General features: G+C 48.1%; 1 protein-coding gene across 1 annotated transcript; it reads left to right on the forward strand.

Annotated features, from left to right (window-relative positions):
* Positions 1-7,800: 7,800 nt before the first annotated feature.
* LOC311329187 (GTPase IMAP family member 8-like) lies at positions 7,801-19,886 on the forward strand (the record flags this gene model as incomplete). Its single annotated transcript, XM_084461364.1, has 6 exons — positions 7,801-7,831; positions 8,669-9,373; positions 10,294-10,998; positions 11,555-12,259; positions 18,989-19,650; positions 19,842-19,886. The coding sequence occupies 6 exons, from the start codon at positions 7,801-7,803 to the stop codon at positions 19,884-19,886; spliced, it is 2,853 nt and encodes a 950-aa protein (XP_084317490.1).
* Positions 19,887-25,793: the final 5,907 nt, after the last annotated feature.

The raw sequence follows: 25,793 nt of genomic DNA on the forward strand, positions 1-25,793 counted from the left end.
TCACTTCTCTGGACCATCAAGGAACAGCACTAAGCTACTCTCTTATAAACAGGAACAGCACTCAGCTACTCTCTTATAAACAGGAACAGCACTCAGCTACTCTCTTATGAACAGGAACAGCACTCAGCTACTCTCTTATAAACAGGAACAGCACTCAGCTACTCTCTTATGAACAGGAACAGCACTAAGCTACTCTCTTATAAACAGGAACAGCATTCAGCTTCTCTCTTATAAACAGGAACAGCACTCAGCTACTCTTATAAACAGGAACAGCACTAAGCTACTCTCTTATAAACAGGAACAGCACTCAGCTACTCTCTTATAAAAAGGAACAGCACTAAGCTACTCTCTTATAAACAGGAACAGCACTCAGCTACTCTCTTATAAACAGGAACAGCACTCAGCTACTCTCTTATAAACAGGAACAGCACTAAGCTACTCTCTTATAAACAGGAACAGCACTCAGCTACTCTCTTATAAAAAGGAACAGCACTAAGCTACTCTCTTATAAACAGGAACAGCACTCAGCTACTCTTATAAACAGGAACAGCACTAAGCTACTCTCTTATAAACAGGAACAGCACTCAGCTACTCTCTTATAAACAGGAACAACACTCAGCTACTCTCTTATAAACAGGAACAGCACTCAGCTACTCTCTTATAAACAGGAACAGCACTAAGCTACTCTTATAAACAGGAACAGCACTCAGCTACTCTTATAAACAGGAACAGCAATCAGCTACTCTTATAAACAGGAACAGCACTCAGCTACTCTTATAAACAGGAACAGCACTCAGCTACTCTCTTATAAACAGGAACAGCGTAGACTTCGCGTCGTGCCTAACAACGCCCCCTAGCTGTTATAAAATCACTATAACACACGGCCTCGAGTGGTTTATTGCTTAAGTAAAGCTCACTACTTTTAATAACTGCGTGGACCTCAGTTTTTGTTCAAAAAATACACTGGCCCATATCTGCCGAACCTAAATCAGCATCTTCCTGATCAATGGCGTTATTGTGGGTCCCTCAGTAAACCCGTCAGTGTCTGGGAAACGCCAGATTCGGATTGTACGATACTTAAAGTAGCCAACAATAAATACATTTAATTTAAAAAGCAAAATGTGCCAATTTTCCACACGTCCACACACCCAAAACCTAGCCAAATCTAGCAGCTATTATTGGGCCCGATCTGTCTCAGTTTAGGCCAGAAGCTGCCAGAACAGGGAGTGAACTGGTTCCTTCATCTGACGCTATAAAACACTGGGACCTTCGTGACTGGGTGGCTACAGGCAGTCAAATAAGCATTTATTTGGGAACACGTTAGCTGGCCAGCATAACAACCAGTATGTTGGCTTTTCCTTTTGACAACTGATAAGTTGTGTGTGTGAGCGAGAGAGAGAGAGAGAGATGGGCTCGGAGTGGAGAGAGAGAGAGAGAGAGAGAGATGGGCTCGGAGTGGAGAGAGAGAGAGAGAGAGAGAGAGAGAGAGAGAGAGATGGGCTCGGAGTGGAGAGAGAGAGAGAGAGAGAGATGGGCTCGGAGTGGAGAGAGAGAGAGAGAGAGAGAGAGAGAGATGGGCTTGGAGTGGAGAGAGAGAGAGAGAGAGAGAGAGAGATGGGCTCGGAGTGGAGAGAGAGAGAGAGAGAGAGAGAGAGAGATGGGCTTGGAGTGGAGAGAGAGAGAGAGAGAGAGATGGGCTCGGAGTGGAGAGAGAGAGAGAGAGAGAGAGAGGGATGGGCTCGGAGTGGAGAGAGAGAGAGAGAGAGAGATGGGCTCGGAGTGGAGAGAGAGAGAGAGAGAGAGATGGGCTCGGAGTGGAGAGAGAGAGAGAGAGAGAGAGATGGGCTCGGAGTGGAGAGAGAGAGAGAGAGAGAGAGAGAGATGGGCTCGGAGTGGAGAGAGAGAGAGAGAGAGAGAGAGAGAGATGGGGGTGGCTACTGAACCACCACACCACGTCACACCAGGAAGATTGAGAAGTCAGATTATTCTATATAAACTGCGCCACAAGCTATGAACTTTCGTTTTGACTTCCTTGACTGTTTCAAGGCATCAGTCATCTCGGTTGCGTGACAGGTAAGTTGTTTGGCTCAAAGAATATAATTTACAAACAGCCTTTTCAGAAGTGACTGCTGAAGTTTTCAGTTTGTTCTGATTTAATGAACATGAATCCAGTGGCTGTAATGGTAGGGCTCTACCCTTCGAAGGGTATGGAAGCATATGGTTGACTTCATTCAAATGTTAATGCAAATTGGGACTGCATTTTCATTTTCCACTTTGGCATGCATTATTTCAGTCAATATTCAAAATCAAATGCAATCATGTGATTTACATTTGCATTTTCACGTAGCATGAGCCACCAGGGCACAAGATTTTAATTTCTCTATTACTGTACATATCTCAACACGTTTTTTACATCTCACATACAATCTCAATTAAACAGAGAGTGGTATGTTTGCTTGGCTTGTTGTTGCTACACTAGAACCGACCATACAGGTTTTGATGCTGTAGGCATTTAACATACTGGTCTGCTCCCTCACAGCCTGGCCATTTTAATTATACATACCATCTAGTTTATTATTAGGGGCCAGGCAGCGTAGCTGCCGGAACCCTATTGTATTTGCCTATATTATTATTATTATTCTCCATCTTCCACTGAAGTCTAACTTCCCGTGGACAAAAAATCACCAAAATTTGCACATAGCTCCAGTACTATACCCAAAGTCCTCAACCTGCATTGTAGGTCAATAAAGCTGAAGGTGGCGCTACAGCAACAGTCTAAAGTTTAAAACTTAAAAAAATCATAACAAATCAGCCATAGGTGCTATCACTGTAAAACCACCACGTGAATGTAGTCCCAAGTGAGCCAAAACTTTCATACGCTTTGACCTTGCAGGAATTTTGAAGTCCATCACTCTGATTTCTTCATAAACTGTAAAACCTATCAAACCTATCTCCTCCCACATTTTTTGGTCAATTGACACCAACATTGATATACTGTATCTTCAGACTGTCCTTACCAAAGGATCCTCACAGATTTTTGAAATATGAAAAATTGAGCCCACAGCACATCAAAAAGTTTCACTGTTAACAGTTCTGTATACAGTTCCTATTAATTCTCGCCAATTCAATGTCTGATCATCCTCATAAAAAGTGACAACATTGGCCACATATCCAAGATGTAGTATGATTTTTTTCAGAATTTTATCTCAAAAATTGAATTTTAAAAAATATGTTTAATTCTGTCCTCTGAAACCAACACTTCATACAGAGAAAACTACGTTACCCACAATCCAACGCAAGCTCCGCGAATCTGAGACATCGCTGTTGGCAACCCTACCCCACCCCCACCGAGGATTACAATGACTAAATCGATTGATTGGCAACTGACTGAGTACACAGCTGCTGAAGTTAATGTTCAATTATGAAGAAAAAGCTAACAAAACCTGTAACCCACATTTTTCAATCAATTAACACTAAAGTTGCTACACTGGATCTTCAAACTGTCATTCACAAACTCATTGACCAGATTATTGAATTATCAAAATTGATCTTACAATGCATCAAAATGTTTTACTTATTATTATTATTCTCCATCTTCCACTGAAGTCTAACTTCCTGTGGACAAAAAATCACCAAAATGTGCACATAGCTCCAGTACTATACCCAAAGTCCTCAACCTGTATTGTAGGTCAATAAAGCTGAAGGTGGCGCTACAGCAACAGTCTAAAGTTTAAAACTTTAAAAAAAACTCATAACAAATCAGCCATAGGTGCTATCACTGTAAAACCACCACGTGAATGTAGTCCCAAGTGAGACAAAACTTTCATACACTTTGACCTTGCAGGAATTTTGAAGTCCATCACTCTGATTTCTTCATAAACTGTAAAACCTATCAAACCTATCTCCTCCCACATTTTTTGTTCAATTGACACCAAAATTGATCTACTGTATCTTCAGACTGTCCTTACCAAAGGATCCTCACAGATTTTTGAAATATGAAAAATAGAGCCCACAGCATTTCAAAAAGTTTTACTGTTAACAGTTCTGTATACAGTTCCTATTAATTCTCGCCAAATCAATGTCTGATCATCCTCATAAAAAGTGACAACATTGGCCACATATCCAAGATGTAGTATGACTTTTTTCAGAATTTTATCTCAAAAATTGAATTTTTTAAAATATGTTTAATTCTGTCCTCTGAAACCAACACTTCATACAGAGAAAACTACGTTACCCACAATCCAACGCAAGCTCCACGAATCTGAGACATCGCTGTTGGCAACCCTACCCCACCCCCGCCGAGGATTACAATGACTAAATCGATTGATTGGCAACTGACTGAGTACACAGCTGCTGAAGTTAATGTTCAATTATGAAAAAAAAGCTAACAAAACCTGTAACCCACATTTTTCAATCAATTAACACTAAAGTTGCTACACTGGATCTTCAAACTGTCATTCACAAACTCATTGACCAGATTATTGAATTATCAAAATTGATCTTACAATGCATCAAAATGTTTTACTCATTATTATTATTCTCCATCTTCCACTGAAGTCTAACTTCCTGTGGACAAAAAATCACCAAAATTTGCACATAGCTCCAGTACTATACCCAAAGTCCTCAACCTGTATTGTAGGTCAATAAAGCTGAAGGTGGCGCTACAGCAACAGTCTAAAGTTTAAAACTTTAAAAGATCATAACAAATCAGCCATAGGTGCCATCACAGTAAAACCACAACGTGAATGTAGTCCCAAGTGAGACAAAACTTTTATACACTCTGACCTTGCAGGAATTTTGAAGTCCATCACTCTGATTTTTTCATAAACTGTAAAACCTATCAAACCTATCTCCTCCCACATTTTTTGGTCAATTGACACCAAAATTGATCTACTGTATCTTCAGACTGTCCTTACCAAATGATCCGCACAGATTTTTGAAATATGAAAAATTGAGCCCACAGCACATCAAAAGGTTTTACTGTTAACAGGTCTGTATACAGTTCCTATTAATTCTCGCCAAATCAATGTCTGATCATCCTCATAAAAAGTGACAACATTGGCCACATATCCAAGATGTAGTGTGATTTATTTCAGAATTTTATCTAAAAAATTGAATATTTAAAAATATGTTTAATTCTGTCCTCTGAAACCAACACTTCATACAGAGAAAACTACGTTACCCACAATCCAACGCAAGCTCCGGAGACATCGCTGTTTTGCAACCCTACCCAGCCCCCGCCGAGGATTACAATGACTGAAACGATTGATTGGCAACTGACTGAGTACACAGCTGCTGAAGTTAATGTTCAATTATGAAGAAAAGCAAACAAAACCTGTAAAAATTAATAAACATATCTCATCCCACATTTTTCAATCAATTAACACCACACAACTTGCTCCACTGGATGTTCAGACTGTAATTCACAAACTCATTGACCAGATTGTTGAATTATCAAAATCGAGCTTACAATGCATCAAAATGTTTTACAAATGTTTTACGATACGATACGAATGTACAAAATTAACATTGGAATGTCAACTTTCTTGTTGTCCTCCTATTCGCTCGCTTATTGCTCCTAAACTTGTCGGAAATTGCCTGGCCCCGCCTCATCGCTGCGCAGCAGCTTTAATTATTATTATTATTATTATTATTGGAACAATGCTTCACGATTGGCCTATCCTCAAAAACAGCTAACACAAAACCAATTGTCACCATGTTAGTCAATTCCGAAGGTGTTAATTGGGGTCAAATATGAGCCAGCAGAGAAAGTTGTGTGTTGATAGCAGGCTATAGCATGCATCATCTAAAAGATGTGGGTAGCTCTGTGGATAACATATGGTTGAGTGGACGACTCCCAATCCCTCAGAACATGGACACTGACATTGAAATTGAACTTGAACATGCACACACTTACACACGCACGCAAAACACACACACACACACACACACACACACACACACACACACACACACACACACACAAAAGGAACTGTCTCCATACCTGATCTCAGAACAGCGTTTCTAAAATGAGAATCTTTCTCCAATCTGCTGCAGGAGTTCGTGAGACACCCATTACTGCAACAGGAAGACAAAGAGAGGAAGAAACTGATCATAGATCAGTAAGAATGGCCACAACAGGAGAACAGTCAAGTACAGGTAAACTCATGTCTAACTCCTGGACAACGTTATTCAGATGCTATAGGGTGGATATGTACATTACGTTAGTGTTTATGTAATGCAGGCTGGATTGATTACAGCAGTTAGTCCCTGTGTTTAACCAACTGTATATAAATGAATGATTGTTATCATTGGCACACATACTGTACATGTACACACACACATGCACACACACAGCACACACACACATACACACTAGGGCTGCACGATTATGACAAAAGATAATAATTGCGATTATTTGCTTCAAAATGCTAATTGCGATTAATAATTGCGATTAATATTTAATATATAATATTAATATATAATAACCAAAATGCTCCCAAATCACAGATGTTGATCCCTTTCTTGCTACTAACTCATTGACCTCGTTTTCGCTCATTTTTTCACTACTCACGGCTGCAGGTACTGAAATTGCTGCGCACAGCGCACTCAGCGGGAACGCATGTGATTGGTCAGACAGCATAAGCGCCTGTGATTCGTCTGTGTAGTCCTAGCACACTCAATTCAAAGCAAAATTATTAATCACATTAATTGCGGCCTTTTGCGATTAGTTAATCGCGGAGGTCATAATCGCGATTTCGATTAATTCACGATTAATTGTGCAGCCCTAATACACACACAGACATTACATTTACATTACAGTCATTAAGCAGACACTTTTATCCAAAGCGACTAACAATAATTGCATTTAACGTAGGAAGAGCCAATGTACTACTACTTGCCAGAACTCACAAGTGCATCTTCTTTCTAAAACAAGTGACTAAGAGCATAATCTAGTGCTGAAGGCAAAGTGCAAGAATCACAATCTAAAGTACAGTGCAATATAATATAATACAATAAGTGCTTAGGTGGGAGGATTGTTGTTGACAGACACACACGCACACACAGACAGACACACGCACACACAGAGACACGCACACAGAGACACACACACAGAGACACACACACAACAGAACACAGCAAATTATATTACTCCTTTGGAAGGTTAAGGTTTATAACATGTCTCTCTACCACTGTCCCTCTTTCTTTCTTTCTTTCTTTCTTTCTTTCTTTCTTTCTTTCTTTCTTTCTTTCTTTCTTTCTTTCTTTCTTTCTTTCTTTCTTTCTTTCTTTCTTTCTTTCTTTATAAAAGATCACTGATGGGTGAGTTTAATACAGTCTCTACTTCCACTAGTTACAGTGGACAAGTTTGTGCTGTTCAGTCACTTCAGCTACAGTAGCTAATTTGTTCACCAATCAAAGGGTTTTAATGATGGTTGACACTGTTCATGACAAAGGTCTAAATAGATCTTTTGTGTTTTGTTACATCTTTAAGGTTCATTTAAACCTTGAATAAAGTTTTACATTAATTATATGGCACAGATACAAACAAACACACACACACATACAGTACTGTACACACACACACATACTGTATACTGTATATACACACACACAAACACACACACACACACACACACACACACACACACACACAAAAGGAACTGTCTCCATACCTGATCTCAGAACAGCGTTTCTAAAATGAGAATCTTTCTCCAATCTGCTGCAGGAGTTCATGAGACACCCATTACTGCAACAGGAAGACAAAGAGAGGAAGAAACTGATCATAGATCAGTAAGAATGGCCACAACAGGAGAACAGTCAAGTACAGGTAAACTCATGTCCAACTCCTGGACAACGTTATTCAGATGCTATAGGGTGGATATGTACATTACTTTAGTGTTTATGTAATGCAGGCTGGATTGATTACAGCAGTTAGTCCCTGTGTTTAACCAACTGTATATAAATGAATGATTGTTATCATTGGCACACATACTGTACATATACACACACACATGCACACACACAGCACACACACACATACACACTAGGGCTGCACGATTATGACAAAAGATAATAATTGCGATTATTTGCTTCAAAATGCTAATTGCGATTAATATTTAATATATAATATTAATATATAATAACCAAAATGCTCCCAAATCACAGACGTTGATCCCTTTCTTGCTACTGTACTAACTCACTGACCTCGTTTTCGCTCATTTTTTCACTACTCACAGCTGCGGGTACTGAAATTGCTGCGCACAGCGCACTCAGCGGGAACGCATGTGATTGGTCAGACAGCATAAGCGCCTGTGATTCGTCCGTGTAGTCCTAGCACACTCAATTCAAAGCAAAATTATTAATCACTTTAATTGCGGCCTTTTGCGATTAGTTAATCGCGGAGGTCATAATCGCGATTTCGATTAATTCACGATTAATTGTGCAGCCCTAATACACACACAGACAGACACACACGCACACACAGACAGACACACGCACACACAGAGACACACACACGCAACAGAACACAGCAAATTATATTACTCCTTTGGAAGGTTAAGGTTTATAACATGTCTCTCTACCACTGTCCCTCTTTCTTTCTTTCTTTCTTTCTTTCTTTCTTTCTTTCTTTCTTTCTTTCTTACTGTTTCTCTCACTCTGACAGGTGACTCCCTCCATCTCTCAGAGCTGAGAATTGTGATGTTGGGGTGGAGAGATGCAGGGAAGAGTTCATCAGGAAACACCATCCTGGGCAGAGAGGAGTTTGACCTGAGGACAGCTGCTCAGTGTGTGAAGAGACAGGGAGAAGTAGCAGGGAGGCAGGTCACTGTGGTCGACACTCCAGGATGGTGGAGGGATTTCTCTGTAGAGAACACTCCTGAGCTGGTTAAACAGGAGATTGTCCACAGTGTGTCTCTGTGTCCCCCAGGACCCCACACTCTCCTCCTGGTCATAAGGGGGGATTCATCATTCTCTGAGGAGTACAGAAGATCAGTAGAGGAACACCTGCAGCTTCTCAGTGAGAGAGTCTGGAGTCACACTCTAGTGCTGTTCACCTGGGGGGACCGTCTGGGAGACACAAGCATTGAGCAGCACATTGAGACAGAAGGGACGGCCCTCCAGTGGCTTGTTGAGAAATGTGGGAACAGGTATCATGTCCTCAACAACGAGAACAGGGGTGATGTCACTCAGGTCACAGAGCTGCTGGACAAGATGGAGGAGATGGTGGCAGGAAACAGAGGAGACCACTATGAGATGAAGAGAGAGATTCTAGAGAAGATAGAAGAGAACAAGAGGCAGCAGGAAGAGAGAGGGAAACAGAGACTGGTGAAGGTGCAGGAACAGAGAGAGACCATCAGATCACTAATGGGTGAGTTTAATACAGTCTCTACTTCCACTAGTTACAGTGGACAAGTTTGTGCTGTTCAGTCACTTCAGCTACAGTAGCTAATTTGTTCACCAATCAGAGGGTTTTAATGATGGTTGACACTGTTCATGACAAAGGTCTAAATAGATCTTTTGTGTTTTGTTACATCTTTAAGGTACATTTAAACCTTGAATAAAGTTTGACATTAATTATCTTGCAATAATAATACAAGCACACACTCACACTAGGGCTGCACGATTATGACAAAAGATAATAATTGCGATTATTTGCTTCAAAATGCTAATTGCGATTAATAATTGTGATTAATATTTAATATATAATATTAATATATAATAACCAAAATGCTCCCAAATCACAGACGTTGATCCCTTTCTTGCTACTCACTCACTGACCTCGTTTTCACTCATTTTTTCACTACTCACAGCTGCGGGTACTGAAATTGCTGCGCACAGCGCACTCAGCGGGAACGCATGTGATTGGTCAGACAGCATAAGCGCCTGTGATTCGTCCGTGTAGCCCTAGCACACTCAATTAAAAGCAAAATTATTAATCACATTAATTGCGGCCTTTTGCGATTAGTTAATCGTGGAGGTCATAATCGCGATTTCGATTAATTCACGCTTATTTGTGCAGCCCTAATACACACACAGACAGACACACGCACACACAGACAGACACACGCACACACAGAGACACACACACAGAGACACACACACAGAGACACACACACGCAACAGAACACAGCAAATGATATTACTCCTTTGGAAGGTTAAGGTTTATAACATGTCTCTCTACCACTGTCCCTCTTTCTTTCTTTCTTTCTTTCTTTCTTTCTTTCTTTCTTTCTTTCTTTCTTTCTTTCTTTCTTTCTTTCTTTCTTTCTGTTTCTCTCTCTCTGACAGGTGACTCCCTCCATCTCTCAGAGCTGAGGATTGTGATGTTGGGGTGGAGAGATGCAGGGAAGAGTTCATCAGGAAACACCATCCTGGGCAGAGAGGAGTTTGACCTGAGGACAGCTGCTCAGTGTGTGAAGAGACAGGGAGAAGTAGCAGGGAGGCAGGTCACTGTGGTCGACACTCCAGGATGGTGGAGGGATTTCTCTGTAGAGAACACTCCTGAGCTGGTTAAACAGGAGATTGTCCACAGTGTGTCTCTGTGTCCCCCAGGACCCCACACTCTCCTCCTGGTCATAAGGGGGGATTCATCATTCTCTGAGGAGTACAGAAGATCAGTAGAGGGACACCTGCAGCTTCTCAGTGAGAGAGTCTGGAGTCACACTCTAGTGCTGTTCACCCGTGGGGACCGTCTGGGAGACACAAGCATTGAGCAGCACATTGAGACAGAAGGGACGGCCCTCCAGTGGCTTGTTGAGAAATGTGGGAACAGGTATCATGTCCTCAACAACAAGAACAGGGGTGATGTCACTCAGGTCACAGAGCTGCTGGACAAGATGGAGGAGATGGTGGCAGGAAACAGAGGAGACCACTATGAGATGAAGAGAGAGATTCTAGAGAAGATAGAAGAGAACAAGAGGCAGCAGGAAGAGAGAGGGAAACAGAGACTGGTGAAGGTGCAGGAACAGAGAGAGACCCTCAGATCACTAATGGGTGAGTTTAATACAGTCTCTACTTCCACTAGTTACAGTGGACAAGTTTGTGCTGTTCAGTCACTTCAGCTACAGTAGCTAATTTGTTCACCAATCAGAGGGTTTTAATGATGGTTGACACTGTTCATGACAAAGGTCTAAATAGATCTTTTGTGTTTTGTTACATCTTTAAGGTTCATTTAAATCTTGAATAAAGTTTGACATTAATTATATGGCACAGATACAAACACACACACACACACACACATACTGTATACTGTATATACACACACAGCACAGACGCACACATACACAGACAGAAACACGCACACACAGACACACACACACGCAACACTGTTTTTAAATTAGAACACAGCAAATTATATTACTCCTTTGGAAGGTTAAGGTTTATAACATGTCTCTCTACCACTGTCCCTCTTTCTTTCTTTCTTTCTTTCTTTCTTTCTTTCTTTCTTTCTTTCTTTCTTTCTTTCTTTCTTTCTTTCTTTCTTTCTTTCTTTCTTTCTTTCTTTCTTTCTTTCTTTCTTTCTTTCTTTCTGTTTCTCTCTCTCTGACAGGTGACTCCCTCCATCTCTCAGAGCTGAGGATTGTGATGTTGGGGTGGAGAGTAGGAGGGAAGAGTTCATCAGGAAACACCATCCTGGGCAGAGAGGAGTTTGACCTGAGGACAGCTGCTCAGTGTGTGAAGAGACAGGGAGAAGTAGCAGGGAGGCAGGTCACTGTGGTCGACACTCCAGGATGGTGGAGGAATCTCTCTGTAGAGGACACTCCTGAGCTGGTTAAACAGAAGATTGTCCACAGTGTGTCTCTGTGTCCCCCAGGACCCCACACTCTCCTCCTGGTCATAGATGGGGATTCATCATTCTCTGAGGAGTACAGAAGATCAGTAGAGGGACACCTGCAGCTTCTCAGTAAGAGAGTCTGGAGTCACACTCTAGTGCTGTTCACCTGGGGGGACCGTCTGGGAGACACAAGCATTGAGCAGCACATTGAGACAGAAGGGACGGCCCTCCAGTGGCTTGTTGAGAAATGTGGGAACAGGTATCATGTCCTCAACAACAAGAACAGGGGTGATGTCACTCAGGTCACAGAGCTGCTGGACAAGATGGAGGAGATGGTGGCAGGAAACAGAGGAGACCACTATGAGATGAAGAGAGAGATTCTAGAGAAGATAGAAGAGAACAAGAGGCAGCAGGAAGAGAGAGGGAAACAGAGACTGGTGAAGGTGCAGGAACAGAGAGAGACCCTCAGATCACTAATGGGTGAGTTTAATACAGTCTCTACTTCCACTAGTTACAGTGGACAAGTTTGTGCTGTTCAGTCACTTCAGCTACAGTAGCTAATTTGTTCACCAATCAGAGGGTTTTAATGATGGTTGACACTGTTCATGACAAAGGTCTAAATAGATCTTTTGTGTTTTGTTACATCTTTAAGGTTCATTTAAACCTTGAATAAAGTTTGACATTAATTATATGGCACAGATACAAACAAACACACACACACACACACACACACACACACACACACGCATACAGTACTGTACACACACACACATACTGTATACTGTATATACACACACAGCACAGACGCACACATACTGTTACGGCTCGCATGCCCTCGCCTCCACAACCTCCTCCCTCTCTCCCCTCTGGGCCCGCTGCGCGCTCGGGGCGTCCTACGCGCTCTACCGCACGTCGCATCAGCCCGGGCATACAACGCTCTGACTCTCCGGAGTTTCCCCCCACTGCCGGGCGTTCCCCGTCTCCGGCCAGCTCCGCGGACTCGGCAGTCTCCTCCCTCTCCGGTGACGAAGAGTCGGATCCCGACATGCCCAGCACATCGGCCCGTGCGCAAAGACAAGAACGGCGCGCTCGTCTCCGACGATGACGCGGGCGCGGCTCTACTCACCGGTTTCCAATTATCATCACCACACCTGTCCCTCGTTCTGCAATCACCTTCAACCTCTACAAGAACCTGGTCTACACTCCACTCATCGCCAGATCTTACCATAAACTCTTGTGGTAAAGTATAGCCTAGCCTACAATCTCCTTACCCGTATTTTGTAGTGTTTTTTCCCGTTCCCCGTTTGTGATTACTCTCACTCACCCTGCCTCCCCTCCTCATCTCTCCAGTTCCTGCCTGACCCACGCCTGTACGATTACCCCGCTCCTGCCTGACCATCGCCTGTACGACAACGCTCCTGCCTGACCATCGCCTGTACGACAACCCCGCTCCTGCCTGACCATCGCCTGTACGACAACGCTCCTGCCTGACCATCGCCTGTACGACAACCCCGCTCCTGCCTGAACATCGCCTGTACGACAACCACGCTCCTGCCTGACCATCGCCTGTACGACAACCCCGCTCCTGCCTGACCATCGCCTGTACGACTACCACGCTCCTGCCTGACCATCGGCTGTACGACTACCACATCCCCCTTTGTGATCTTATTAAATCGCCCCTCCGGGCTTTACCGTTCCTTGCCTCCTCCTTTCCCGTTGCGCCTGGGTCCCAAAACCGAACTCTAACAGTAAGATCTGGCCAGTTTTGACCCAGCCAACATGGAGGAGAGACCTGCACCTCCCGGACCACTCCAAGCCCTCCAACAGACCCAAGCTGAGCAACTGCCGCAGGTATCCGGCCAACAGCAAGCCCAGGACGAGCGACTGAGGGGACTCGCTACTCTGGTCAGCACCCTGTCCGACCAGGTCACCGCGCTCAGTGCCCGCCTGGCTCCGTTCCTGAACCCCACCGCTCCACCAAACCGGGAGCCCCATCTCGCCTCCCCGGCCCCCTACGACGGGACATTCACCCTCTGCCGGGAGTTCCTCATGCAGTGTGAGTACGTGTTTGATCTCCAGCCAAGCATGTACTCCACTGCGTCAGCTCGCATAGCCTACATCGCTAACCTAACCACGGGACGGGCTCGCCGCTGGGTCATGGCGGGTCGCGAAGGCGCAGCTGCCTACATGCAGGACTACACAGCCTTCGTGGCAGAATTCAGGACTGTGTTCGACCACGACGTCCACGGACAGGACGCGGACGCTGCTCTCTCCGCCCTCACCCAGGGTTCCAGCTCAGTAGCGGACTACGCCACGGAGTTCCGCATCCTCGCTGCCCGTTGCTCCTGGAACGAGTCTGCCCTGTACAGCGCCTTCCGACGGGGCCTGGGGGACGCCATGAAGGACAGCCTGGCTGGAGGAGACAGACCAGCGACCCTGAACCAACTCGTCTCCCTCTCCATAGCCATAGACGAGCGCCACCGGGAACGCAGGCGCGAGCGGGCGCACCAACATCACAGCGCACCCAGACCGTCTCCGCCTCCCTCTGCCGGACTCTCTCGGCCTGCCCCGGCCTCCCTCGCCCCCCCAAACACCGCTGGAGAGGAACCCATGCAACTGGGTTGGGCCCGACTGACCCCTGCAGAGCGTGAGCACCGGGAACAGAACGGACTGTGCATATACTGCGCTAGCCCAGCGCACGCCGTCGACTCCTTTTCCTCTGCACCTCCCAGGGCGGCAAAAAGAGTAGGCTCACTCGCCAGGGGGTACCGAGTAAGCCGGCTCATCCATCCCCAATCCCGGACCAGTGCCGCCAGGTTCACTGTCACCCTCGCCTGGCAGGGGCACACGCTCTCCGTCCCTGCTCTCATCGACTCCGGTGCTGACGAGAGCTTCGTGGACGTCCAGTTCGCCCACAAAGCGGCGCTCCCCATCTCCCCTCTGGAGAGGCCCCTCTCGGCCTTCGCTCTGGATGGCCATCCCATGGGTCCCATTACTCACCGGACCCTGCCCCTCACCCTCACAGCCTCGGGAAACCACGTGGAGGACATCCGCCCCTTCGTCATCCACTCTCCCGACGCTCCGTTCATCCTAGGAAGGCCCTGGCTGGAACTCCATACCCCTCATGTCTGCTGGAGCTCGGGGCACATCCTCAGCTGGAGCACCGCCTGCCACGCCCGCTGCCTCCGAGCTGCTCAGACCTCCACTCGGGTTGACCGGCCCCGTCCCGCTCCTCCGGACCTCTCCACGGTCCCTTCGATGTACCACGACCTCGGAGAGGCCTTCAGTAAGGAGCGCGCCCGCACACTCCCCCCTCATCGACCCTACGACTGCGCCATCGAGCTCCACCCTGACGCTCCTCTCCCAGCCAGTCGTCTCTACAACCTCTCCCTCCCGGAGAAAGCAGCCATGGACACCTACATCTCCGAGTGCTTGGCCGAGGGTCTCATCCGACCATCTCGATCCCAGGTGGCAGCGGGGTTCTTCTTCGTCAAGAAGAAGGGAGGAGATCTGAGGCCGTGCATCGACTACAGGCTGCTCAATAACATCACGGTTAAGAATAAATATCCACTCCCCCTCATGAGCTCCAACTTCGAACCCCTCATCGGTGCCACCATCTTCACCAAGTTGGATCTCAGGAACGCTTATCACCTGGTGCGTATCCGTGAGGGGGACGAATGGAAGACCGCCTTCAAGACCTCCCGTGGCCACTACGAGTACCTCGTCATGCCCTTCGGCCTCACCAACGCCCCCGCCGTCTTCCAGGCGCTGATGAACGACGTGCTCAGGGACATGCTGGACGTCTTTGTGGTCCTTTACCTGGACGACATCCTGGTATTCTCCAGGAGCGCTGAGGAGCACGTCCAGCATGTCCGCATGGTCATCCAGCGTCTCCGGGAGAATCGCCTATATATCAAGGCGGAGAAGTGCACTTTTCACTCCTCGTCAGTGGAGTTCCTGGGGCTCATTGTGGAGGGAGGCCTGACGCGACCCGACCCCCGCAAGATCAAGACCGTGGTCGAATGGCCTCAACCCACGACCCGGAGGCAACTTCAGAGCTTCCTTGGCTTCGCCAACTTTTACCGCCGTTTCATACGGGACTACAGCCGGGTAGCAGCTCCCTTCACCCACCTCACCTCATCCCTGCGTCCGTTCGTCTGGACACCGGCTGCCAGCGCTGCCTTCTCCGCGCTCAAGAAGTGCTTCACCACCGCCCCGGTCCTTCTCCATCCTGACCCCTCCAGGCAGTTCGTGGTCGAGGTGGACGCATCAGACACAGGCATCGGTGCTGTTCTGTCCCAGCGGTCAGGGGAGGACCAGAAGTTGCACCCCTGTGCCTTCCTCTCCCGCCGGTTCTCCCCAGCTGAGGTGAATTACGACATCGGGAACAGGGAGTTGTTGGCGGTGGTGGGGGCCTTGGAGGAGTGGCGCCACTGGCTTGAGGGCGCCGAACACACCACCCTCGTCTGGTCAGACCACAAGAACCTGACCTTCATCCGGGCGGCCAAGCGCCTCAACTCCCGCCAGGCGCAGTGGTCCCAGTTCCTCGGGAGGTTTGATTTTACCCTCACCTTCCGGCCCGGCTCCCGCAACGCCAAGGCCGACGCGCTGTCCCGCCTCCACGCGCCCGAGGCGCCCCCCGCGGAGCCTGAGGCCATCCTGCCGGTCTCGCGTGTCATCGGGGTGGTCACCATGAACATCGAGGCAGTGGTGAGGCAGGCCCAATGCGTCCAACCCAGTCCGGCCAACGTTCCTCCTCGCCGGCTCTTCGTGCCTGACTCGGTCCGGTCCCGGGTGCTCCAGTGGGGCCATGCCAGCCGGTTTGCGTGCCATCCCGGGGTTCACCGCACCTTCTCCTTCCTGAGCCGACGGTTCTGGTGGCCCTCCATGAGGTCCGACGTCCGGGAGTTTGTGGTCGCCTGTCCCGTCTGCTCCCGCAGCAAGGCGTCCCACCAGCCCCCGGCTGGCCTCCTGCGTCCTCTCCCGGTCCCCAGCCGCCCCTGGTCCCACATCGCCCTGGACTTCATCACCGGTCTTCCCCCCTCCAGGGGCAACACGGTCATCCTCACCGTGGTGGACCGATTCTCCAAGGCGGTCCATCTGGTGGCGCTCCCCAAGCTCCCGTCCTCTGCGGAGACAGCTGAGCTCCTCGTCCAGCATGTCTACCGGCTCCACGGTCTCCCCGGAGACATTGTCTCGGACCGTGGGCCTCAATTCACCTCCCAGGTCTGGAGGGCCTTCTGCAAGGAGATCGGCGCCACCATCAGCCTCTCCTCTGGCTACCACCCGCAGACCAACGGCCAGGCCGAACGGGCCAACCAGAGCCTGGAGTCCGCTCTCCGCTGTGTGTCGGCTCTCCACCCCACCTCCTGGAGCAAGGACCTACCCTGGGTCGAATACTCCCTCAATGCCCTGACCAGCGCTGCCACTGGCAGGTCTCCTTTCGAGTCATCCCTCGGGTACCAGCCCCCGCTGTTCTCTCTCCAGGAGTCGGAGGCCTCCGTCCCCTCTGTCCAGGCCCACCTCAGCCGCTGTCGCCGTGTCCGCAGGGCCCTGCTCCGCTCCAACGAGCGCTCCTGCCGCGGGGCCAACCGCCGCCGCACTCCTGCTCCGGCGTATCGGCCCGGTCAACGTGTCTACCTCTCCACTGCTGATCTTCCGCTCCAGGTCCCCTCCAGGAAGCTGGCTCCGCGCTTCGTTGGTCCCTTCGAGATCGACCGTGTCCTGAACCCGGCTGCGGTACGCCTTAAGCTCCCTGCTTCCATGCGGGTACACCCTGTGTTCCACGTGTCCAAGGTCAAGCCTGTCTCCTCGAGTCCCCTCATGCCTTCTGCCCCGGCTCCTCCGCCTCCCCAGATGGTCGACGGGCATCCCCAGTGGACGGTTCGGCGGCTGCTGAAGGTACGCCGCCGGGGTCGGGGTTTCCAATACCTGGCGGATTGGGAGGGGTACGGCCCCGAGGAGTGCAGCTGGATCTCCAGGCAGCTCATTATGGACCCGTCTCTCCTCCGGGACTTCTACCGGGCCCATCCTGATGCCCCCGGTCGGTCGCCAGGTGGCTCCCCTCGGGGGGGGGGTCCTGTTACGGCTCGCATGCCCTCGCCTCCACAACCGCCTCCCTCTCTCCCCTCTGGGCCCGCTGCGCGCTCGGGGCGTCCTACGCGCTCTACCGCACGTCGCATCAGCCCGGGCATACAACGCTCTGACTCTCCGGAGTTTCCCCCCACTGCCGGGCGTTCCCCGTCTCCGGCCAGCTCCGCGGACTCGGCAGTCTCCTCCCTCTCCGGTGACGAAGAGTCGGATCCCGACATGCCCAGCACATCGGCCCGTGCGCAAAGACAAGAACGGCGCGCTCGTCTCCGACGATGACGCGGGCGCGGCTCTACTCACCGGTTTCCAATTATCATCACCACACCTGTCCCTCGTTCTGCAATCACCTTCAACCTCTACAAGAACCTGGTCTACACTCCACTCATCGCCAGATCTTACCATAAACTCTTGTGGTAAAGTATAGCCTAGCCTACAATCTCCTTACCCGTATTTTGTAGTGTTTTTTCCCGTTCCCCGTTTGTGATTACTCTCACTCACCCTGCCTCCCCTCCTCATCTCTCCAGTTCCTGCCTGACCCACGCCTGTACGATTACCCCGCTCCTGCCTGACCATCGCCTGTACGACAACGCTCCTGCCTGACCATCGCCTGTACAACAACCCCGCTCCTGCCTGACCATCGCCTGTACGACAACGCTCCTGCCTGACCATCGCCTGTACGACAACCCCGCTCCTGCCTGAACATCGCCTGTACGACAACCACGCTCCTGCCTGACCATCGCCTGTACGACAACCCCGCTCCTGCCTGACCATCGCCTGTACGACTACCACACTCCTGCCTGACCATCGGCTGTACGACTACCACATCCCCCTTTGTGATCTTATTAAATCGCCCCTCCGGGCTTCACCGTTCCTTGCCTCCTCCTTTCCCGTTGCGCCTGGGTCCCAAAACCGAACTCTAACACATACACAGACAGAAACACGCACACACAGACACACACACACACACGCAACACTGTTTTTAAATTAGAACACAGCAAATTATATTACTCCTTTGGAAGGTTAAGGTTTATAACATGTCTCTCTACCACTGTCCCTCTCTTTCTTTCTTTCTTTCTTTCTTTCTTTCTTTCTTTCTTTCTGTTTCTCTCTCTCTGACAGGTGACTCCCTCCATCTCTCAGAGCTGAGGATTGTGATGTTGGGGGGGAGAGTAGGAGGGAAGAGTTCATCAGGAAACACCATCCTGGGCAGAGAGGAGTTTGACCTGAGGACAGCTGCTCAGTGTGTGAAGAGACAGGGAGAAGTAGCAGGGAGGCAGGTCACTGTGGTCGACACTCCAGGATGGTGGAGGAATCTCTCTGTAGAGAACACTCCTGAGCTGGTTAAACAGGAGATTGTCCACAGTGTGTCTCTGTGTCCCCCAGGACCCCACACTCTCCTCCTGGTCATAAGGGGGGATTCATCATTCTCTGAGGAGTACAGAAGATCAGTAGAGGGACACCTGCAGCTTCTCAGTAAGAGAGTCTGGAGTCACACTCTAGTGCTGTTCACCCGTGGGGACCGTCTGGGAGACACAAGCATTGAGCAGCACATTGAGACAGAAGGGACGGCCCTCCAGTGGCTTGTTGAGAAATGTGGGAACAGGTATCATGTCCTCAACAACAAGAACAGGGGTGATGTCACTCAGGTCACAGAGCTGCTGGACAAGATGGAGGAGATGGTGGCAGGAAACAGAGGACATTTGTTTCCAGAGAAGATCCTGCATCACAAAAAGGGTTGGCTATCAGGTCTCATGGAGAAAATAAGAGGACAATCACCACCAGTAAGGAGAGCAGAGAGCAATCCTTACCTCCCTCCAACCAGTAAGACATTTTCTGACCAACTATAGATGTTAGTCAATGTCCAATATATATTCTTGGGCTTATATTAGAATCCATCTACCAATATAACATTTAGGCTCCCTGGCTTTAATTATGTTTCATTATAGTGAGATCATATATTCCGTCCCTCCAGAGCTACCCAGAGTTCTGCATCCGGTTCTCTGGGTTCCATAGCTGAGTCTGACAGAACTGGATCTCTGATGAAGATATGGAGGACATCCTCTCAGTCTGCGTTCGGAATCACATACTACCCTACTATATAGTATGCCAAAACAGGATGTAGTATGTCCCAATACATAGTATGCCACATGCAGTATGTCAAAAATACCAGGATGTCCTACTACATCCGGTCGTATTTTGCAGTATGCAAGCCAGCAGGCTTTTCTGGCTATTCTGACCCACAATCCTGTGCGCAGCGGAAATGTGCATCACATGTGCGAGTCGTGACAGCTGTAGACGAATGTCGCGTTATGGACAGCGACGGATGTGGGCAAATTTCAAGGCGCAATGTTATGACAAGGTAGTATGTCCCAATTGGATGCCTACTGCTTGCAAAGTACATACTTTCTAAGGGCAGCTGTAGTAGGTACTGTTAGTAAGAAGTAGAAGTATGCGATTCGGAACGCAGCCTCAGTGTCTGGAGGGAGATCAACCCTCACATTATACCTGCAGCCTCCGACAGGAGGTTGAGGCGCTTATTGTTTGATTATCATTGACGAGTGTCACCCTGCGGTTCTTGGGAGTGACGTCACGTTGCTTAATCTATCTTTAATATTAGGCTACTGCCAATAAACCTTGTTGTCAGTCTCAACACTGTATTACTGTCAGTGCATATTCTTGTGTTTGTGTTTGTTCACTACAGTGAGTGAAGACGACAGATCTGACCGCTGGTCACTTACATCCACTGCATCTCAGAGAACCACAACCTCAGCCCAGAGTTCTGGATACGGTTCTCTGGGTTCCATAGCTGAGTCTGAGAGCAGCTCAGGAACCAGAGATGACAGAGACAGGATGAAGATGATGAAGATGATGACACCAGTGAAACACGCAGGGAGCTATGAGTTGTTACCTCCATACAGTAAGTAACACAGACCATCCCTGTCATCCTGACTCAGAACCCAGTCTATAATTTGGGGATCATAAGGCTTTTCCAGATGTTCAAAGTTTTCACATTACAATGATGACGTGGGATGGGAGGAACAGACTTACATTATCCAGTACCAATATGTAGCCCCCAGGGACTGATGAGATCCGTCCAGAAATGCTGAAGGCGCTGGGTGTAGAGGGGCTGTCTTGGTTGACACGCCTCTGTAACATTGCGTGGAAGTCTGGGTCAGTGCCGAAGGAGTGGCAGACTGGGGTGGTGGTCCCAATATTCAAAAAAGGGGACCAGAGGGTGTGTGCGAATTATAGAGGCATCACATTACTCAGCCTCCCAGGGAAAGTTTACTCCAAGGTGCTGGAAAGGAGGGTCCGGCCGATAGTCGAACCTCAGATCGAAGAGGAACAATGCGGATTTCGTCCTGGTCGTGGAACTACCGACCAGCTCTTCACTCTCGCAAGGATCTTGGAGGGGGCTTGGGAGTTTGCCCAACCTGTCTACATGTGTTTTGTGGACTTGGAGAAGGCTTACGACCGGGTCCCCCGAGAGGTCTTGTGGAGGGTTATGCGGGAGTATGGGGTGAGGGGGTCCCTACTTAGGGCCATCCAATCCCTGTACACCCAGAGCGAGAGCTGTGTCCGGGTCCTCGGCAGTAAGTCGTCTTCCTTTCCGGTGGGTGTTGGCCTCCGCCAGGGCTGCGCTTTGTCACCAATCCTGTTTGTGATTTTCATGGACAGGATATCGAGGCGTAGCCGGGGGGAGGTGGGTTTGCAGTTCGGTGAGCTGGGGATCACGTCACTGCTTTTTGCAGATGACGTGGTCCTGATGGCATCAGCTGCCTGCGACCTCCAGCACTCTCTGGATAGGTTCGCAACCGAGTGTGAAGCGGCTGGGATGAGAATAAGCACTTCTAAATCTGAGGCCATGGTTCTCAGCAGGAAACCGGTGGCCTGTCCGCTCCGAGTAGGAAATGAGTCCTTACCCCAAGTGAAGGAGTTCAAGTATCTGGGGGTCTTGTTCACGAGTGAGGGAACCATGGAGAGGGAGTTTGGCCGGAGAATCGGAGCAGCTGGTGCGGTTCTGCAGTCGCTTTACCGCACTGTTGTGACGAAAAGAGAGCTGAGCCAAAAGGCAAAGCTCTCGATCTACCGGTCTATCTTCGTCCCCACCCTCACCTATGGTCATGAAGGATGGGTCATGACCGAAAGAACGAGATCACGGATACAAGCGGCCGAAATGAGTTTTCTCCGGAGGGTGGCTGGGGTCTCCCTGAGAGATCGGGTGAGAAGTTCAGTCATCCGGGAGAGACTCGGAGTAGAGCCGCTGCTCCTTTGCGTCGAAAGGTGCCAGTTGAGGTGGTTCGGGCATCTAGTGAGGATGCCTCCTGGGCGCCTCCCTAGGGAGGTGTTCCAGGCGTGTCCAGCTGGGAGGAGGCCGCGGGGTAGACCCAGGACTAGGTGGCGGGACTACATCTCCGCACTGGCCTGTGAGCGGCTAAAGATTCCCCAGGCAGAGCTGGTTGATGCTGCTAGAGAAAGGGATGTCTGGGGCCCCCTGCTGGAGCTGCTGCCTCCGCGACCCGACCCTGGATAAGCGGATGAAGATGAAAAAAATATGTAGCTCCCTCCTTGACATTAAAAAACAAGATATTAATGATTACCACACGGTTCTGTCATTTAAAATGGTGGACAAAATGATTCCATCAGATCAAATTCAAATGTTTAGACAACTTATAATGAGTGAAATAATTATGGCAAGCAATTCACTGGTATGTATTCATCTGTATAATGGATCATCCTTTATTTATTTGGTAATAAGGTGTGATTATAGCAGACATGTGAACTTTTTCACCAAGTGACCTCTGATGTTGAAGTGTTGTAAACCTCAACACTGCATTATTTATGAATCCGATCTTCTTGTGTTTGTGTTTGTTCACTACAGTGAGTGAAGACGACAGATTTGACCGCCGGTCACTTACATCCACTGCATCTCAGAGAACCACAACCTCAGCCCAGAGTTCTGCATACGGTTCTCTGGGTTCCATAGCTGAGTCTGAGAGCAGCTCAGGAACCAGAGAGGTCAGAGACAGGATGAAGATGATGAAGATGATGACACCAGTGAAACACGCAGGGAGCATGAAGTTGTTACCTCCAACCAGTAAGTAACACAGACCATCCCTGTCATCCTGACTTAGAAAATCTTTCATTATGGATTTCCTCCCAATATGTAGCTCCCACCTGATCAAAACAATACATTCATAACCTCATAATGTTTCTATCCCTCAAAGCGGTGGACAACACATTGTATTGTGGTGGACAGAACTATTGGGTGGGAACTGTTGTTGGCGGCTATAAGAGCCCCACTTTCCTGTTGGTGCTATTGTTGTTGAGTGAATGGAGAATACTGTACATGGCTGATGGCGAGTCAGGGAGAAAAGTCTTCCCTCACCAGTTATTCAGCGATACAGTATCTACAATTTAAAAAGTTTGCTCAAATTAACATTTAGGCAACTGAATTTTGTGCAATTATTGTGCTGAAGTAATGGATTTCTTAAAGAGATGATTTTTTTGTCTCCTCAGTGAGTGGAGACACCAGCTCTGATACGACTCCCTCACCTCAGAACCAACTCTGAAACGACTCCCTGACCTCAGAACCAGCTCTGAAACGACTCCCTGACCTCAGAACCAGCTCTGATACGACTCCCTGACCTCAGAACCAACTCTGAAACGACTCCCTGACCTCAGAACCAGCTCTGAAACGACTCCCTGACCTCAGAACCAGCTCTGAAACGACTCCCTGACCTCAGAACCAGGTCTGAAACGACTCCCTGACCTCAGAACCAACTCTGAAACGACTCCCTGACCTCAGAACCAGCTCTGAAACGACTCCCTGACCTCAGAACCAGGTCTGAAACGACTCCCTGACCTCACAACCAGCTCTGAAACGACTCCCTGACCTCAGAACCAGCTCTGAAACGACTCCCTGACCTCAGAACCAGGTCTGAAACGACTCCCTGACCTCACAACCAGCTCTGAAACGACTCCCTGACCTCAGAACCAGCTCTGAAACGACTCCCTGACCTCAGAACCAGGTCTGAAACGACTCCCTGACCTCAGAACCAGCTCTGAAACGACTCCCTGACCTCAGAACCAGCTCTGAAACGACTCCCTGACCTCAGAACCAGGTCTGAAACGACTCCCTGACCTCAGAACCAGCTCTGAAACGACTCCCTGACATCACAACATCTCTGGAACTTTGGTCCCTCCAGCACCCAGACTGTATCATCAACGACATCACAGAGGAATACAAATGTTTTAATTAATTTGGATTATATTGTAGTGTACACTTACTTGTTCAGTTATAATGCATGCTTGTGTTATTTTAAATTGTAATGCATTGTGTGAACACATTTAATTGCATAGATATATAATTGCATTGTATTATATAGCCATACTTTCCTATCCTCCAATTATCTCTGGGAGACGCCCTGTTTTCATATTTTCAGGTGTCATTTACTTTTCTCGAACACAGGTGGGATCTTTTTCATGTAGACCTCCTGAAATTAGTTCAATTTACGTTTTTGTTCATAGTAAAACTATGAAATTGTGTGCAAAACCAGGCTATGCCAGCAATGTGTGCGTGGATGAGGTGAATTAATCCTGTGAATCATAGGCTTTAATCACAGTCCTTAAATGGTGAAAATCACTAGATCAGTCGGCCTACGCAAGAACAGGTCATGGAAATGCTTTATTGTTGAGAAGGTGTAAATAACTTGTCATGGCCTATGCATATATTGATACTTTGGACGGCTAGGCCTACATAGTAGAAAAAGCGTAAGTAAGCATGAGCAAAAGTTGTTAGAGTTCATCAAAGTGTGGAATTGATGTAGGCCCTAAATAAAGCATCGTTGAAAATAGCTTGATGCCTCATTTTGGTAAATGACGAATGTCAAAATGGCATTCATACGTCTAATCAATCTTCTGATTTAGAGTATTTTTCTTTATTATGTGAATGGAGTAATTTGTGGATTACAGGAAGTCCTTAGTATGATAGCTAGCACAGTGGAAGTAACGTTAGCTCTGTGCTGGTCTTGTTCCTGCTCAGTCGCCCTTTCTTTTAGGTCTGTGTATGACCAGCCAGACACGGTATAATGGCTGCCATATTATTTGTATTCTATTCAGGTATGTTACTGGAACTATTTCTTTCTGTAACCTCCATTTTGTTTCCATGTATCTATGCATCTGTTCATTTTGTGTTTTGGCTTTTGCTGTCCATGAAAAATGTTTTGCTAGTGACCCTGATATTTTGGATTGACGTGATGGACATCAAGATGGGTGACACCAGGGCCGGCTCTAGACTTTTGGAGGCCCTAGGCAAAGGCCTTTTGAGAAGTCCCACCCACCATCAAGCAATAAAGACTAAGGCACGTTAGCCCATCGTCATGTAATGGCTATCAGCAGTAGCAACTTGAACATGACCTGAGTATCACATCCTGTATCCAATGAGAACGTTAACATGTTTAAGAGAGTAAAAAAAGTTTTGTGAGGCCCGAGGCATTCCCCTCCTCCACCTATAGGAGACGCCGGCCCTGGGTGACACAATCCATGAACACTCCATGATACTCTGTATTTTTTTTCTACATACAGTAAGCTACCTTTGGTTACTCTTGATTATTGTCTATTTCAATGTGTTTCTTTTGCTGTTTTTACTCTACAAAGTGTGACATGTCTCTTCTTGGGGGGGAGTCTTAGCAGTATGTTCATTAGTGCCGAGTTAGGGTCCTCGTTGTCCATTGGCACCTTCTCCTGGCCTGGGCTGGGTTTCCCGAACGAGTTAAGAAGCACTTAACTCCAAAGTACTTCTAAACTCCCATACAAATGGTTGCTTAAGAAGGGTTCCTTAAGAAGGTTCTTTATCGGGAAACCCGGCCCAGCCGAACTGTTCGTTCATGGTGAGTGTTCCCAAAGCACAGATGTCTGATAT

The sequence above is a fragment of the Borostomias antarcticus genome, assembly GCF_949987555.1.
Source record: "Borostomias antarcticus genome assembly, chromosome: 2".
NCBI lineage: Eukaryota > Metazoa > Chordata > Actinopteri > Stomiiformes > Stomiidae > Borostomias > Borostomias antarcticus.